Source organism: Drosophila biarmipes, chromosome 2L (genome assembly GCF_025231255.1).
Source record: "Drosophila biarmipes strain raj3 chromosome 2L, RU_DBia_V1.1, whole genome shotgun sequence".
NCBI lineage: Eukaryota > Metazoa > Arthropoda > Insecta > Diptera > Drosophilidae > Drosophila > Drosophila biarmipes.
The window spans coordinates 4580040-4597625 of NC_066612.1; the positions used below are offsets into that span (position 1 = coordinate 4580040).

At 43.0% G+C, this 17586-nt stretch overlaps 4 protein-coding genes across 4 annotated transcripts; 3 read left to right on the forward strand and 1 right to left on the reverse strand.

The window, feature by feature from the left end:
- On the forward strand, window positions 1-2515 carry LOC108033780 (uncharacterized). The gene has a single exon (XM_017108387.3). The coding sequence runs from the start codon at window positions 83-85 to the stop codon at window positions 2312-2314; it is 2232 nt and encodes a 743-aa protein (XP_016963876.1). The 5' UTR covers window positions 1-82; the 3' UTR covers window positions 2315-2515.
- Window positions 2516-3732: 1217 nt separating this feature from the next.
- Window positions 3733-5027, forward strand: LOC108033788 (low affinity immunoglobulin epsilon Fc receptor-like). The gene is made up of 2 exons (XM_017108399.3): window positions 3733-3983; window positions 4044-5027. Exons 1-2 carry the CDS (start codon window positions 3767-3769, stop codon window positions 4910-4912), a joined length of 1086 nt encoding a protein of 361 aa, XP_016963888.1. The 5' UTR covers window positions 3733-3766; the 3' UTR covers window positions 4913-5027.
- A 3323-nt stretch (window positions 5028-8350) lies between these two features.
- On the forward strand, window positions 8351-15408 carry LOC108033710 (protein obstructor-E). Its single transcript, XM_017108244.3, has 6 exons — window positions 8351-8434; window positions 8586-8650; window positions 12922-13177; window positions 13262-13380; window positions 14688-15084; window positions 15174-15408. The coding sequence occupies exons 2-6, from the start codon at window positions 8590-8592 to the stop codon at window positions 15337-15339; spliced, it is 999 nt and encodes a 332-aa protein (XP_016963733.1). The 5' UTR covers window positions 8351-8434; window positions 8586-8589; the 3' UTR covers window positions 15340-15408.
- A 1574-nt stretch (window positions 15409-16982) lies between these two features.
- LOC127010637 (uncharacterized) lies at window positions 16983-17586 on the reverse strand. The gene is made up of 3 exons (XM_050884946.1): window positions 17563-17586; window positions 17323-17467; window positions 16983-17255 (listed from the first exon to the last, which is right to left on the reverse strand). Exons 1-3 carry the CDS (start codon window positions 17584-17586, stop codon window positions 17032-17034), a joined length of 393 nt encoding a protein of 130 aa, XP_050740903.1. The 3' UTR covers window positions 16983-17031.

Here is a 17586-nt window from a genome sequence, read left to right on the forward strand (position 1 = left end):
GAAAGCCAAAATTAAAGTAATCAGTCTAGACAACGTAAAAAGGAAAAAAAAATTGTTTGGCTGTCAGAAAAGTATCTTTGAGATGTCTGAGAAAGCTTTGGGATTTTTCCGCAACATCGATTGTGTGCCCTGGTACCGGGGAATGTCCGCCTTGCAGACGGAGGCCTGTGATGGGTTGCTCCACGCCCTGCGCGACGACATGGAGCAGGAATCCACCTACAGGGTGCGCCGTTGTGTCCACCAACTGGGCCTCCATCCGCTGGTAAACACATCGCAGATCAAAGTCCTAATGGCCATGAGCCAGGGAAACGATCTGGCCTTTCTGTGGTTCCTCTGGGAGTTGGCCTACAAGAGCCCTCCAAAGTGCCGAAAGGATGGCGGGGATTCAGATTCGGAATACTTTACGGTTAACGAACAGTTGTTGCTGTCTGGCATTGCCCATCTGGATATGCCCTCCACCCTGAGAGCCTTAGATGCCCTACTGCCACCTGCCACTCAACCAAAGAAGAGAAACTCCCAAAAAATAAAAGCAACGCAAAAGCTCTCTTCAAGACTTGCTTCTAAGGATCATGTGCTGCCCTACTTTGCTCCCCAGGTGCGTCCTCGTGAATTCATCCCAAAGTCCAATCTTCCAAACCCAAAGAACAAGCTGCGTTTCCCTGAGTACTCTCAGTATAAAGATTTTATGTACCAAATACCAAACGAAAGGTCTCGTTGGTTTGCCCAATACCAGTTTTGTCCTGCCAAAAGGATTGTAACCAGGTTACTCTCGGAACATCTTGATGGACTAGGCCTGGAACATAAGTCTGAAGACAGCGATCCTCTGTGCGAAACTCATCGTTTTTGGAAAAAGGAAGTGATTACTCAACAAGAGGAGAAAGTCAACTCGACTCTCCAGCACTGTCTATCTCAATTGAGCATGTCAAAAAACGAATTGAAGGGTCGGACGAAACGCATATTACAAGATATAGAGAAGAATGTCCAATGCTTAAGACCACGACCTTTAGGCCAAGTTAAAAGCTTTCAGAATGAGAGGACCTCCCCAACCCAGAAGACCTCAAAAAAGAAGAAAGATATTTCCCTGCTGATAGATCTGGCTGAAGATGAGCACAAAATGCATTTATCCAGAATAAGCCCACAGGAAAAATTGGTACAGGTTATGATGATGCAAAGGAATCAATACCAACGCTGTGGGGCCGGTGACTGCGAATTTCTGGAGGTCAAGTGTGGTTTGGAAGAACAAAGTGATATAAGCACAGGCCATAAACGTAAAAGGAGTCGTGGATCTCACAATCAAAACCGAAAATCTCGAAAATCTGAGAAAAGCATTGTGGAGGAGGATACGCATTTACCAACTACCAACGTCGAGAGCCTCGCCGATCGTATTCCCGCCTGCAGTAGAACTTTGCGATGTCTCAAAAAGAAGCGGTGTCCTGAAGAAGAAATGTTTACTACCAGGACACTCGATGGGTTCCAGTTGGACTACCATAAGATTTATGACCTGCCGGCGATACCCGAAGAGCTCATGCCATGGGAGGATGATGCTGTGGATGTGGAGGACAAGCAACCAGTAATCGAAAAGCTCTGCATTGATGCTTTAAGGGCTGGGGAATACAGGTCAGTAAAAGAGTTGCAGAGGGATAAGACTCTTCCCCCTGTTCTAAGAGCAGCTGCCAATTGTGCGGTGGACATGTTCCGTATAAATATGGAGGGAAAGTGCGAAAACCCACCTGTTAAAGAACAAGATATGAACTGTCTTATAGATCCCAACAACAAGCAACAGATTGAGGATCTCTTAAAAGAAGCTCTGCAGGTGCTCCGACGAAACCCCCGCTTCGTCTTGGCCACCCTTTCCAATGCCCACAAGATGCCCGTGCTATTGGATTGGGTGGCGCACCGCTATGGTAAAACCTTCAGCAGGGATGAGATGAAGGCCCTCGTAAAGTCCTCCTACCGGATCTACGAGAGGGTCTATCAGGATGAGAAGCATCACAGGAGCGAAATACTGAGGTTGAAGAAAACCTTTTCGGGCTTCGGCATCGGGTCCAACTATGGCAGCTACAATAAGTTCATGCGTCAGGTTAGGCAGAGGAAGTCCGAGTACCACGACAGACTCAATAATCTGGCTCTGGAGCAGTCTCGTCTCACCTGGCTGGCGCTGCGGGGATACTCCCACCTGGATGGACACATCAGGGACACCTTCTTTGCCTATATGCCATCCAAATATGAAGATCTCAGACGCCAGCACGTTTGGAAATCCGATGATTACCGGAATATGGTTAAACTCCGGCTGAGAACCCATTTTTCCACTTGACTTGGGTGTTCCAAAGGGCAAATGGAAAATACACGAAACTCAATGGTTTTCCATCTGCCATTTGGAATACCCCTCGAAATGGTCCGATAAAATCCGTTCGAAAAACATTCAATAAAATCTGTCCCTCGCCATTTGCGGGCGACTACTTATGTAAACCAAACTATGTATAATCCCAATTAAAAATGCTGATGCCCAACTAAAACGCCCGGACGGCAAATGAATAGCAAACACGGCCGAACAGAGGCTTAGTTTCAGATTTTCAGCTATCGCCCGGTCACCAGATTGTCGATGGGCCGTTGTTGCTCATTAATTAAAAATGGGGTGGCAAAGTGGGGGGTTTTTGAAAAGCGGAAAAGTGGGGTAGGGCCGGGGCTTTGGGTGGTAGAACAACAGACTGGTAAACTGCGTCCCATGTAATGGCGGCCAAATGACGCACGTGACACGTGTGGCGTGGCTCTGACAATCCAAAATCGACTCGCTGACAAGCAGATGTCGCCGGCAGGCTGACAGGAGGACACTGTTTGGGGGCGGAGCTGAGGTCCTGGACCTGTCCCTGATTCAGATTCTGATTTCAGCGGTCTGGTCGCCGCCCTGCCCGCAGCACTTTGTGTATTGAATCGGTAAAGCATGTGACAGGATTATGATATAAATCATTGCACACTTTACGGCGATCGATTTAAGAACACTCGACCGGGTAGCTTTTCATTTTCATAAACTGCACAATGAATCGCATCGATTTCTGCAACTGATTTGATTTTAATAATTATTATATATACTTAACAGTGGCATTGGTAATGCTTATAAGTTAACAACAAAAAGATACCCTATACTTGAGTGCCCCGACTATCAGATATTTGTCACACTATTTTAAATTAAAATACATATAAATAAAACTCAAGAGATTTTCTATTGGCGTAGCGCAGGCAGTGCCTACCTTAGAGGAGGGTGGTGATACCAGTGATTATGTCAAAATATTTTTACCTATGTAGGTATAACTTTGAAAATAAAAATGCTATGTTTACGATTCACAGCCATTGAATAGGCTGAAACTTGCCCTATTAAACTTTTTCTGGGCCTGGCTGATTGATAATAATTCCAAAATTCATAGACGGGAAACTATATAATACTTTGTGGTTTTATTTTATTAGTTTTAGTCAAATCGTTTTATGAATATTTATTTAATTATTTGCTTCTATGGCAAAATATATACATATTTTTAGTGTATTTCGCTTAGTAAGATTCTTGGAAAGTTTAGCGTGAGCTCTGATAAGAGTGATTTTGGTAATTCCCTTTGAAGTGGCATTTTGTTTTCTATTATATATGATTCATTTGAAATTATCAGTGCTTTATACCCATTAATATAAGCAATAAAGCCTCGCTGAATCTGAGGCACTATAAAAAGGCAGAACAAGCTTTACTTTTTTAACAGTTCACTTGAAACTCGCGTTCAAAATGATTAGTCTCCGAATTTTTTTTTCGTTTGTCATTATATTTGCGAGTCTATGTGGATCGCAGACGAAATCCTTAGATGGCGATTTTCCTAAAAATATAATAAAAACACCAGTGAAAGAACAGTGGTTAAAAATATTTCCGTTCCTTGATTACATTGCTAAGCAGAGCAAGTGCTATGTTTCTGAAGACCTGCAGAAAACGCAATCAGCAATACAAGGTAAGTTAAAAATTCAGTAGCAATCCTTTGGGTAACCTTAAAAAAACAATATACTTCCAGAGGACAATCAGGGGAGACTAACCAGAATAGAAAGTCAGCAAACGGAACTCCAGGAGAATCTGAAATTCTTGCTGGAAAGGCTTAAGAATAGTATCCCGGAAGATTTTGGGGAGAGGCTGGTCAGAATGGAGGATCGGCAGACATCTTTACAAGAGATTCTTAAGAATATTCCAAGTGATATCGAGGAGAGACTAAGCAGAATGGAGGATCGACAAAAGTCTTTGGGGGCACAATTAGAAGCTCGGCTCGTGGTAGAGCTGCAAGCTATTAGAAAAACCATTCCAGAAAACTTTGAGGAGCGGCTAGCTAAGATGGAAGTCCAGCAGATATCATTGCAGGATGCTCTAAAGAAAATTCCAGGGGACTTTGGGGAAAGAATGGATCGGTTGGAGGAGCATGAAAACGATATGCAGAAGGACTTACAGACCAGGATGGACACCCAAAAGGCCGCTCTGGAGGACGCTCTGTCCACTAACTTTACGAGGGTCGTTCGGCCTAAGTTTGAGCAAATCGGCTCTAGGCTATTCTACATCGAAAGCAAAAGGATATACAATTGGAATGATGCTGTCAGCACCTGTCGCGAACTGGGTGGCTATATAGCCTCCGTTAAGGACAAGGAGGAACTGGACGCAATCGCAGAAAAACTTGGTAAAAAACGTTACTGGCTGGGCATAAACGATCGAGCCAGTAAGGGCAACTACATAAACGAGGCATCAGGTAAAAAGAGTGAAGTCTTAAATTGGCGAAATGGAGAACCAAACCATGGACTTGACGGTGAGAATTGCGTAGAAATTGTTGGCGGCGTAATGAACGATGAGCCGTGTTCCAATGAGTTGCGTTTAATTTGCCAAAGTGACAATGAAGTTTAACTGAAACAATTGTATACAAAAAACAATCGATTTTTAAACTTTTACAAGCTGAATAAATAAAATTTGTATGAAATTTAAATCTTTAAAATAAAGTAAAATAAATAAATAAATATTAGCAAGTGTTCCGAATTAAAAAATTGTTAGAGTGGGCGCATGACTTTCCAAATAATACACCTAAATACACCTTAGCTGCGCAAGAATCTGTAGAATCTGCGTGCCTAATCTCAACATTCTAGTTTTTTTATGATTGAGGTGGGTACTAATGTTAGCTTACAGAGAAATTTACTAAGCTTCATTTGTCTTAAGATTTTATTTTACTTTCTTGAACTCGTAATGTAATTATATAAGAAAGGAAACTTGTGACATTCAAATGCGGAATAATAACCCATCCATGAGGTTTTTCTACTTGGACACTGAAACCCAAAGGTGGTGCTGGTAAGTCGGAACCCAATCACATGCAGGCCCCCGGGCGGATGTTTTGCTGCGGACCCTGCAGGAGCTGTCGGATAATCGCCGGCTAATACAATGGCGTTGGAGGACCCCCGTTCGAACAATCCGGACAATGCCCCCCGGAGACGGATCCCCCATTGGCAGCGCCATTTCCATGGCCATTATATTCAATTATACGACAATAACGTGGCGCTTAGGGCGCTGCGGTTCACGGGAATTGAAAATAATAATAAAGAGGGTGGTGCTTTAGGGGGTGGGGCTGGGGTTTATAGATAAAAAGTGCAAGCTGGTTTTTGGTGGGTAGATGGTCCGTGCACAAGGACTTGGGCCAACTATCAGCAAGAAATTATGATTAGCTTTTGGTAAAGTTTTCGACCGCAGTCAGCAGTCAGCGCGGGCACTTGGGGACTGCCACCGCATACTTTGCGCCGCAAATCTGCCGGACGGACAGCATACGGACAGCATACGGACAATGTCAGTGGAGCGCGAAGCCTGAGACCTGAGAACAAAAACGGAACGAATTTCTGCAAGCGCAACGTTTTAATTTGACTCTTGATTGTTATGCCATTGTTGCCTTGCATTGTGCATTCGGCCATCTACACTCTTAACTCTGTGTGGGCCCTTTGTGTAATCGCCGCTAATGCGCCCGAAATTGTGCTAAACGCTTTCCATTCCGACCCATTTCCACCCATCCAACCACCACCCATTACACCCAAAAAAGCCCTTTGGTCAAATGGACCAATATAATAGCGAAATGGACTCAACCCATGGAAATGTCCATTTGGCACATGAAAGGCGTTGTGTAAAAGGTTGTTTTGTAGCAAAGGAAGAAGAAACCAACCTATGAAATATAGTTAAATTACGATTATGTACAGTGTATAGAGGGAATAAAAGAAATTAAATATTTTGAATAATATAGTGAAGCAACAACGAAAAAGAGATAGTGTGAAAGTGTATTTTCTTAAAATGTTTAGAACCAGTTGGGAATTATAAGTAATTCATTGAAGAACATTTGATTTTTTTTTGTTTCATACTTTTTTTCTAAGCTAACTAACATGAAGTGTATTATTATATCCCGTAATATCCCGTAAACGTAACTATTTAAATATATGTCTTTCATTTTAGTGGTATAACAAGCATACACACATAATATAATAATTATAATAACCAGCAAAATTATTCTGTGTGTACCAATTTCCAAGCTCCTTGGACCCCGGGCTTTTTGAGCCATAACCAAGGGCCTGGGCATTTGTAACAATATTTAAAAAGCCCCGAGAATAGGCATGCCATAACTCTGACTTATCGCTGGATTATGAAACGGGGGCCATTTTTCCTGGCCACCGAGATTTGCATTTGCACGCAACATTTGTTAAATGTATCGTCATGTATGTCATTTCGCTTAATTATGCCATTTACTTTGCATACAAAGCATCCATAAGTTTGCCCGAAATCTTGGGCCGAATTTTCAAACTCCTGACAGTTGGGGGCGTTTGTTCGGCCAGAGGAGAACAATTTGTCACAATTATTGCACACAAAATGACAGGCAAATGAAAGGCAAGCAGCTGGAAAACAAGCTCCGGAAAAGTCGACTTCAAGGAGGCGGCGAGTCAGCCAGGAGGCTTTGACAAGTTAAATGTGCTCTGGGCCGGGCCTGCACAATGATGCAGCAAAAGCAGGAATGCTCGCAGGAATATTCAGGAGGACAAGCTGCAGGACAAGCTGCCTCCTGTGCCGGACATTTTGTCATATTTTTTGGTTAATTTCAAAAATGCAAATCATCGATGTCCTGGCGGAGCGGAGCACGTCCTGTCGCCTTTTTGACAAATTTGCCATCAGTGGACGTGCGGCAATGTGCTCGTTACACATAACTTTCTGGGGGTAAAATGTATAGTATCATGGATCCGGTTCCCACTTATCATTTTCCATTGTGTGAAGTGAAAATGAAAACTACACCCTGTCGATCGTCATGTTTTCTGTGGTCCGTCCGCTCATTTGTTGGCAGCTTACTCGCATAGTTTATGTTGGTTTTCTGCATGAAGCCCCGAACTGCAATGGTTATGTTATGCAAAAGTTGCATTTTCATTTCCTGCCTTTGTTTGGCCAGCCCTTTGTGATTTGCCGAGGTCCAAAAATGTCCTTTTTACGCAACGGAAAATGGATTATTTTTACAAACTAATTAGGGTTGTACAACTTTGTATCCCTTTAATGTTTGTATTTAATTCACCTCATCTTAGGATTAACCGTAAAAGGAAGAAAGGCTGAAGAACGGAAGTACTTTGACATATAGTATACCTACATGAAGGTCTGTGATATCTTTTAGATACATTAAATTTAAAACATTCAAATTCTATTCAATAAAGATTAGAATGTTGAATGTTTTAAATTCAATAAAGATTAGAATGTTGAATGTTTTAAATTTAATGTATCTAAAAGATATCATAGACCTTCGTGTAGGTATAATATATGTCAATGTAAATACCTCTTGAATCATTCTTCTTGGTCCGTTCCTGACATATTTATATTTTTAATCAAATTTTTGACGTGAAGATCATATATTTTAATGCAGATTGCAGCAAAATAATTCCACAAAACTTTAAAGATTTTCCATTTTATAATCCCAGTTTTATAGACCGAAATATAGGTTTTTTTGCAAACCCTCCTGAGCATTTAAGAGCATTTTCTTGAGTTTAAGAAGTTCTTTCCCTGTGTGCAGTTTATCTGTGCAGTTAAAAATATTAAGAATATCCTAAAAGCGTTTTAAAAACAATCTTAATTTGTAAGGGATACCTTACCTTACCTTGGTTTCATGAGGTTCGCTTTCAATCGCGATCGCGAGTAAGTTTCCATGCTCTATGACATTCAGGGTTTTGAGCTTTTGAAGCTCGGACCGGTTCTCTCTGAGCTGCGCCTGCGCAGCCGTCTCAGTGCAATATCAACAATTCCAACAGTTTCAACAAGTCAGAGCGAAAGCAGGCATATGGAGACTTCTGGGCGTTAAAACCCAATCCCGAACCAAGCCGATCGCACAGTTTAGTCCGAGACGTAGACGCGTGCGCACCGCCGTTGTTCCTGGTGAGTTCCTGGCGATTTCTCCCAGTGTAGTGCCGATGTCAATGTGGAAAACCCCGTCAACGGAGTGAGCAGTGAATCGACGCCGCTTAACTTTAAAGTGCCGGAAAGCATATTAATTTGCAATATTAAAATAATCTATCTGTCCGCTCAGGTTTATGTCGGCTAACGAAATGGCGTTTGTGAAAATTTGCATATTTGCTTTGGCTCTGGCCGTGGGTAAGTGTGGAAAAAGCTCTTAATTGCATTTGCCAATTAATGATACGTCAATAGCAAGCCCTGATGGCCCCCGCTGCATGAAACTCTATTTGAATAATGCGCTGGTGCCGTGACTTTAATGCTCTTCGCCTGCCAGGGCAAACAATCGCCTCTAATTGTTCGCCGCGCCCCGAGAGCAAACAGCAAACCAAACGAAAAACAAACCAGCAAACCAACAAACCAACAAAGCGACCAAATAGCGACAAACAACGATATGCAAATGTTGTATATAAATTCGGCATGCAGCAGCTAAGCTGAAAAATATTGTTGTTAACATTATTTGGCCCCATGTTTATGCATATCTGCAGTGTTTGCAGTCCTGCTCCGCTCATCATGTCAACTGTTGTCCGACTTCGATGGCAGGGAACACGTGTAAATGCCATGTGTATTATATACACACCCCATATCCTATAGGATGTACCCTCTGGCCTTCATCGTGGGCATTGTCACACTTGTTGTTGGTGGTTTGCATGGCTTTGGTTTCGGGTTTTTTGGGTTTTTGGGGCCGACATTACAATTCCAATTGCATTCGCAAAATTTGGGCAATTTAATTTTCTGGCAAATTTTCTGCTCATTTGTTGTCTGAAAGCTCATTAAAAATTTGTTTGTCCCGGCACCGCTCCCCCCCAATTCAATATGCGAGGCATTAAAATTTCATATTGTTAACTCGCCGGAATAAAACATAAATTGATATGCAACTGTTGCGTGTGGGGGGCCCAAGAGCCGAATTTCCAGTAATAACATTAAAATGGCCATGAAAAAATATTGCCGCAGCTCGTAATTAAATCTATTGCAATTTGGGTGCCAAACAAACAAATATAAATGGCATAAATTAAATTGCCAGTTAATTGAGGGAAAACTCTCCAGCACGGCGAGACAATGGAAAAGTTTTAATTTGATTGCAGGCATGTTTCGCCGAAAAGTTTGTGTTTATTTACGAGGAGACTTTCTAGATCCCACACCTTTCGCTATCCCCCAAAAAAGTCCAATTTAACCGTCTAGTCAATTATCAATCTCACATCAGTTCAGTGAATGACATGAAAAAAGCGCCACAATCTGTTTATTTTTAATCCATTTAATGTTCATTGAACTTTACGCGCCAGCCCGCACTTTCCCAAGATGACAGCCCGACACCCACGACGTGTGTGACTGGAATCGAAAATCCACAACATCCAAATATCCCAGTATCCAAACATCCAAAAACCCGACTCCAAAGCGGGGCACAAAAGTTTGGCCCCTCCCCGCCGCCGAATAGGCAGTCAATTAATCTAGTTTAACCGGACTGGGAACCGAGTCAAACGGTCCGGGACCGGGTTGAACCGGGTCTGGGCTGCCGACTCCATCGCCATCGCCATCTCCATCTCCATCTCCGGCTGCCTGGAACCTGCACTCCATGGAAAACTTGTTGACAGACTGTCAGGGCCCCAGACCAAGTCGACAACTCGACAGCCCGGCCCAAACTCAAACCGCATAGGCCACACTCGGCTTGGCACACTCGCAGGGCTGACGAAAAAAGGGGCTCCATAAAAATGAGGGGACAGCCCCTCTTCGCGGCAGGCCGACGGGGAAATGCCCTTGGGCGAAAGGTTGTCAGAGAAGTTATAAGGGGAACTTCAGAAAAACAAGGCAGGGTTAAAAAGGCTTTGATATATAGTTGAATTGCTGAATTTAGTGATAAAAACTAAATAAGTAATAACAATTTTTCAGTTCGATTAATGGACAACCTAATTCTTATAATGCAAAACTCAAGAATGAATGTTTACCAAGTATCTAAAAGTGTGATAGATACTTAAATGTGTAGATAGATGATGATAATGTCTACATTTGGTTAAAACTAATGATTTAAGCACTATATTTCCTTTCCTATAATATATTATAATGTTTTCATTTCACTTACTGAGTATTTAGACAAAAAAACAAGCAAGCCATGTTTATTTTATCTATAAAAAATCACCAAAAATACTGACAAATGAAAATGTTGGGACATAAGTTCTTTAATTGGTTTTCTAAAACTAGTGATTTTAGTTCCTTTGTTACTAACTTATAATGGGCTTCTCAGTCTGGGTCGTTTGTTAGTAAAGTGAGTATTTAAAAAGGAAGCCAAAAATAAATCTATTAAATTACACAATGATACATAAAGATTGAATTTTTGTAATTAAAATATCATCAATTGGTTTTCGAAATACCTATAGCTATTTCTTCTCTTATTTCGCACTGAAAGGGAATTTTTTCATCCCAACTACCTTTATTGCACGAGTATTTGAACAGGAAAACAATCCACGAATTGTATTCAATCAATCTTTTAATGTTCCCTAAAATAGGATTTATATATAGACGCATTGGACTGTTACATACTTACCTCCAGGACATATAATATCATCAACTGGCTTGCTAAAACTCATGATTCAATGAAATATTTCTCCTGCTTTTCCCACATTCTGAGTGCTTTTCACTGCAAGAGTATTTACCCGCCCAGCTATGCAGCTTGGGCTACTGTTTCTTTCCAAGCTTCTTGTTTGTGTGGCGTTTTTTCGCCAGGTCCCCGGCCGTGTACGAAACATGTTTCAATGACAAGCGACAGCTGCAACAGCAACAGCAACAGCACAGCAGCAGCAGCAACAGCACAGCAGCAACACCAACGACAACGACAACGTGTTGTTGCTGCAGTAGTTGTTGGCTTAAATGTTGGCTGACACTTCACGCACTAATTGCTCTGTGGAATTGTTTCTTTATTAACGTTTAATCGAATGTCAACCGAGCGACGTCAGCATCAGCAACTTGCTGGCATTGTTGCTGCTCACTGCGGCTGCTGCGAAAATTGAAATCTCTTAGCCTTTCTTGTTTCAGCCCGCCTTTTTACTGAATATTTTTTCCACAATTTTTGCAATGTCCGATTGGAGTGGTTTGCCTTGAGGAGAGCTTCGTGCAGTTGCCACATGTCTGATTTCATATCTGCGACTTCTGATGTTGCAGCTTCCTGGGAAGTGCGTGGAAATGTCTCGCTTTTCCGCTTTTCCGCTGATTGCAGCCGAGCTTTCAAGGCTGATTTGCAGCCACAGCTGATGCGGCTTAAATCAGCTGTTTGCTGGCTAAAGCCCGGCTTTGTAATCTTCGAGACACTTTCACTTTTAAGGTCGCCCCACCGCCTGGCCTGTGTCGCAATCGAACTCATATACATATCGCTGCGGTAGCTGTTTTATGAGTAGCCGCAAACGGGTTTCTCGCAAACAAAGTGGAAATGTTGGGCAAAAAACAAAGTCTAAAACGTGCCAATTACACTCGGCGAAAAATGGGGCAGAAAAGTTTCGAGAAAGTCTCATTAAATTGCTTTTTAATTATGGAACAATTTTCTAAAGGGTTATTAATTTAAAAAAATTGGAAGAATATTTTCACCATATCTAATAATAGTTTTAAAGATATTATAGTCTTCTAATACTCAATTAAATGTCAACCTGTTGACTGTATATATTCAATAGAATTTTTGAAAACCTTAACAAAAATGCGTTTACAGGCTTGAGATAAATTAACTAAATAATATTATATCATTTATAACTTTTAAACAAATCCAGTTACCTAAAATTTAAGCGAGAGTCATAGGTCAATAACAGAAAAATGTATTTATTCACAAAACACAAAATTTAAAATGGGTTTAATTCTAGGACATGAATTCGACTCTTACGCCCTAGCACCATTATTTAATTTTCTTTGCATACATATAAATAGATTTTCTTTTTGACAAGCGTTTAAAAAAGAATTGTTGTCAAAGTCTTCAACCAGATTAGCAGACTTAATCTTGTAAATAAATACACAAAAAAGGTAGACCTAAATTTATATGATTGCGGACAAGCTCTGTCCAAATAATTGTTAAACTCCATATTTTTACAAGCTTAAATACATTTAATTTAGCTATGGAAAAGTTTGTTAAATTGCTGTTGCAGCTTTATCGCCATTTAATAGCAAAGCAATTGAATTAAATGTTGGAAAAGGCAAGAGTACCTACATAAATTCAGAACAATGAACTTAAGGTTTGATTTATGTGAGACTTTATAAAAGTAATTTGTACTAAACAATATGAAGTGGCCAGTGCAGAGAGCTGCCGTCAACAGGGAGATTAAATTGGAGATTTATTGACTGTTTGTTTACCATATTAATCTGTATCTGCATTTGTATCTGTATCTGCATTTGTATCTGTATCTGCATCTGTAAATGTATCCTTATCCATGTCTGACTAGGTTTGACCGCCACCTTTGCCCAGGAGCAGCGCGGAGGCTTCCGCGGCAGCAACAGCCAGTTCCGCGTGGGTCCCGGCCATCCGCCCTCCCAGCGGCACCTGCCGCCCCGGAACCGCGATCCCGTCCAGGAGGCCTCCGTGGTGCCCAAGAGCAAGCAGTCCGATAAGGAGAAGGAGTACGAGCCCACCGAGGAGTGCCCCGAGCCCAATGGCTTCTATCCGGACAGCAAACAGTGCGACAAGTACTACGCCTGCCTGTAAGTGACCACAGAGCGCACCCCGGCCACGGGGCGTATGCGCAATGCTGGATGCCTAATCCCCTAGAATTCACCGCTTTGCAGGGACGGTGTGCCCACAGAGCGGCTCTGCGCCGATGGCATGGTCTTCAACGACTACTCGCCCATCGAGGAGAAGTGCGACCTGCCCTACAACATTGACTGCATGAAGCGGAGCAAGCTGCGTGAGTATCCCCAGCCACATCTGCTTAGTTTCTGGCTGCCCCTACGTATATACAGTGCTGTATATAAGGTTGGGGAACCCTCCTTTAAAATCAGCCCATAAGCGCGCTGCGTGCCCGCACTTATTTGCTCGTTACTTCTGGGCTGCGCTTTTTCTTAACTTGTTTATTATGCAAACGGCATGCGAGGCGGTTAACCCAAATTGTTGTCGTCAATAGGTCTTTGGTCTTGGCGGTGTTCTTTTTTCGGCGCTCCTCTGGTGCTTTGTTTTTATTTTTGGCCTCTCAGCAGACTTGTTTTATTCGTGATTTTATTATTTCCCTCGTGCCATCGAGACTTTAAGCCGTGGGCATCAGGAATTGGCTTCCCGCAGCTTTAAACTTGCCGAGCGAATTTCGAATTTCGAGTCAGACATGTGCCACGTGTGCAAGTAGAATCCCTCAAAACTTTCCCACAGAACACTTTATTAAAGTTTATCCTCCTGCCAACCGCCGTCGACTAAATTGCTGCCACTAAAACGATTTAAGCTTTCGCCAGGGGAAAGGACTTTAAGAAATTATTTTCACTTAAAAGTTGCCACATTTTCGAGGGACGTCTGAATTATAAAATATTCCAGCACGTTTTAGTTTTTAAATAAATTATTTGCCACCCATCAAAGCAATTAGTACACATTGTGCAGGCCCATTAGCAATTTCAATTACCTTTGTCTCCTGTTGACATATGACGCTGCCATGGCATATATGCGAGTTCTGTATGAGCTCCTATGTGCATACGCACCTGAATAAATGTGCTGGCCGAGAGTAATGTATTTACGGAAGTGCAGAAGGGTTTTTATGGCCAACGAAAGGTACACTTGCATTGGGGTGGACCAAAGAATAGAAACTTATTCTCGGACTTTAGTTTTGTAGATTTTGAAAAGCAGAATATGCATCCGAAAAATAAAGATTATCGTTTTAAGATGGAACACATTAAATTGTCCTTAAAAATTACTCGTACGACACGTAGCCAGTGGGATTTTATTTAAAAAAAAAGTTCTTACATATAAAATAATTGAAATATATTTTAACAAATAAAGAAGAGCAAGAAACAAATGATTCTTTGGTTAGACTATATAAAAATAATTTTCTTAAGGCAACAGTACGTATGAGTGGTTAGTTTAGAAGAAATATCCCTACAATTAAGGACCACCCTAATGCGCATATATTTCATGATAAAACTGGACGACAAATAAAAACTTAAAGATGCAAAGAGGGAATATCACTTGAAGTAAGCCCTTTGTGCTTTTATAAAACTTTAATTTCCATTCCAGAAACGCCGCAACCTTCGCTCCACTGTCCCCGGAAGAACGGCTACTTTGGCCACGAGAAGCCCGGCATCTGCGACAAGTTCTACTTCTGCGTGGACGGCCAGTTCAACATGATCACCTGCCCGGCGGGCCTGGTCTTCAATCCCAAGACTGGCATCTGCGGCTGGCCTGACCAGGTGGGTGTCACCGGCTGCAAGTCGGAGGACGTCTTCGACTTCGAGTGCCCCAAGGTCAACGAGAGCATCGCGGTGACCCATCCGCGCTACGCCGATCCCAACGACTGCCAGTTCTTCTACGTCTGCGTCAACGGAGATCTCCCCAGGCGCAATGGCTGCAAGCTGGGACAGGCCTTCGACGAGGAGAAGGAGACATGCGACTGGGCACGCAAGGTTCCCGACTGGTAAGATATGGCTATCCTTAGTTTTGGAAAGTTACCGAAGGAACTCTAAAAATCTTGAAAGATCTCTAATATTTTCAATATCTTTACAGTGCCGACTGGTACAAGGACCGCCTGACTGACAAGGAGCTGGACGAGCTGGAGAACCCGAAGCCCAAGACGACGACCACCAAGAGGCCACCCCGCATCCGTGGCCAGCTGCGACGCAAGCCGCAGCCGAAGAAGGTGGAGCCGGAGGAGGAGGAGGAGGAGGCCTGATCCCCGACTGCCTTAGTCTTAAGTGAATCCCCGCTGATTGTCACCATTAAAGGCGTGCCGGAGGTCTAACTATTGATCGCTTTACTGGGGCACTTGATGGCCATGATGACGGGCAATCCGCGGATGCCGGGGGAATTAGCCCTTCCACCGCCTGAAATCCCTTTCCGAATGTAATATGCATGGGAATTTGTGTGAGGAGCAGTTGATGTGGTGCCAAAACGACAGGATTTTATGCGCATCCAGTGTGCACAATCCGTGCACTCTGCATTGTCCCCTTAACCCATCTTGTCCCCCGTGCCCCCGTCCCCCCGCGTCCCTGACGCCCCTGTCCCCGTGACATGACGGAATCAATGCTCCTCCCTGCCCAGTTCTTTGCGAGAGTTGAGTTTTTCCCGTTGCCTGCAGCGCATAAATTCAATTTGCCGATGAGCGTGCACAAAAGTATGCAACAAAATGGCAACAACTCGATACAGACACACACACACAAGCGAACACAAGGATATTGGGTGTTTCATGGGCGGTGGGGTTTCCATTGCAGGGGGGGTGGTTCGGGCAACATGTGTATGACGTTTGGCAGACAAGAAGCATTCGATAAAACGCATTGAAATTGCATTGTGGAAATTGTGAGCAGTTGAATGGCGAGATTTACAGTGGCCATTGCCAGTGGAGGGAATGAAAGCTTCTAGGAAAAACTCCCCCCGGGGGAGGCGGCGGCTCTGGTCCTGATGAGGGGTGGGCAAAGGAAAATGCCGCTGAGAGCATCAATTCTTATTGTTTAAGCACTGACGTAAAATCTCAGCAAACGATGACATTTCCACTTGGCATTGTTCGAACGTTTGCTCAAATTTATTTATGCATTCTCTCGATTGGGGGTAGTTATAAATGGATTTTCTGTCTAACTGGGTAACAGAACAATAAGATGACGTGACTAGAGCTTAGATTTCCATGGAAAAGGTTAATTGACCAGCTTCGGGCAGTCTGGTATTATGTTTTCCGAAGAATTATGCATCTCTGGGGCAAAAAAAGTTCTTCACAAATGTTTTTGGCTAATAATTTTTTACAAGTAAGAAACATTTTTGGTCAAAGAATATATTAATTTATTGCATTAACTTTAAGAAAAATTTCCTTTTCTTTGGCTTTTATTCCAAGTACTAATGATTAGATCAAATCAATGTCCGACTTATCAATTTCATGTTAAGGTAAGTAGTGTTTTTGGTAAGATTAGCTTGATTAGGTGTAATTTCTGAATGCCATGTTAAGATTAGTGGTTGGTTAGTTCTAAGACAAAGTAAACATAAACTTAAGATTTCTCAACAAAAAAATTTAACCGGAACTTAGTTTCTGGTTAAGTGTTTTCAGTCAGGTGACACCTAGCATTGATTTTTCAATTCATTTTTCCAAAAAGCTATTTAACATGGCTTTGAGGAATCGGCCGTAACTCAAAGTTTGATTGTGAGTTTCAAAATCCCTTTGTGACAATGGGTTCTTTTGGCCCTCCTATGAATAGCAAATCCAATCTCTTCACGTACTTGCTTAGTCTGCGAAGGTCCGTCACGGCTTGACATGCCGATGGGCGCTCCGCTACTTCGGTGTTAATTAGCCACAGCTACGGGTCATCTAACCTCGACTTATGGCGGCTGCCAAAGGACATGGGCAAAGGACGTCGGCTGCCGAGCAGCTGGCTCTAATTAATCAACCAACACATACGCGTCCAAGGACCAAGGTACACACTTGTGAACCAACTCGGACCGGAAATGTCTCCGTGCTGCTGCTGTCAATAATTTGGCACGTCCTGTGGCCCCCGGCCCTCGACCTCGGCCTCGTCCTCGTCCTTGTCCTTGTGCCACCCATCGTGTCAACTCGACAATGAACCGCATCACCCACCTCCACACCTTTCCGGTTCAGAGGAGGTCCATCTAAAAAGCATTTCGTCGAACTCAGCGCCTACTTAATCAAGTGTAACATGGACATGTCCAGGCTCACCTGCCGTTTGACATATTGCGCGAAGTCCCTGCACCTCCTCCTCCTCCTCCTGGCTGACCTTCAGCGTGCGCCCCTGTGTCCTGTGACCTGCCTCCCGGGGGACTCCCCTTGTGTGCCCATCTTCTTCGCCGGCCAGCGTGCGCTGCTATCAAATGTCAAATTTGACATAAACAAGTGTTTACATAATGACAACAACAATTTGCGTAATTGTCACCGGCATCCGAAGCAGACGATGGATACGCTGGAGCCCCTGTTCTGCTCCAT

Bases quoted from the DNA above. Each gene is read 5' to 3' on its own strand.
- LOC108033780 (XM_017108387.3), top strand. From the start codon at position 83: ATGTCTGAGAAAGCTTTGGGATTTTTCCGCAACATCGATTGTGTGCCC.
- LOC108033788 (XM_017108399.3), top strand. From the start codon at position 3,767: ATGATTAGTCTCCGAATTTTTTTTTCGTTTGTCATTATATTTGCGAGT. The intron at 3,984-4,043 runs GTAAGTTAAAAA...ATATACTTCCAG, and splicing joins AACGCAATCAGCAATACAAG to AGGACAATCAGGGGAGACTA.
- LOC108033710 (XM_017108244.3), top strand. From the start codon at position 8,590: ATGTCGGCTAACGAAATGGCGTTTGTGAAAATTTGCATATTTGCTTTG. The intron at 8,651-12,921 runs GTAAGTGTGGAA...ATGTCTGACTAG, and splicing joins TGCTTTGGCTCTGGCCGTGG to GTTTGACCGCCACCTTTGCC. The intron at 15,085-15,173 runs GTAAGATATGGC...ATATCTTTACAG, and splicing joins GCACGCAAGGTTCCCGACTG to TGCCGACTGGTACAAGGACC.
- LOC127010637 (XM_050884946.1), bottom strand. From the start codon at position 17,586: ATGGAGCAGAACAGGGGCTCCAGC. The intron at 17,468-17,562 runs GTATCCATCGTC...GACATTTGATAG, and splicing joins AGCAGAACAGGGGCTCCAGC to CAGCGCACGCTGGCCGGCGA. The intron at 17,256-17,322 runs GTGAGCCTGGAC...AATGCTTTTTAG, and splicing joins CGCAATATGTCAAACGGCAG to ATGGACCTCCTCTGAACCGG.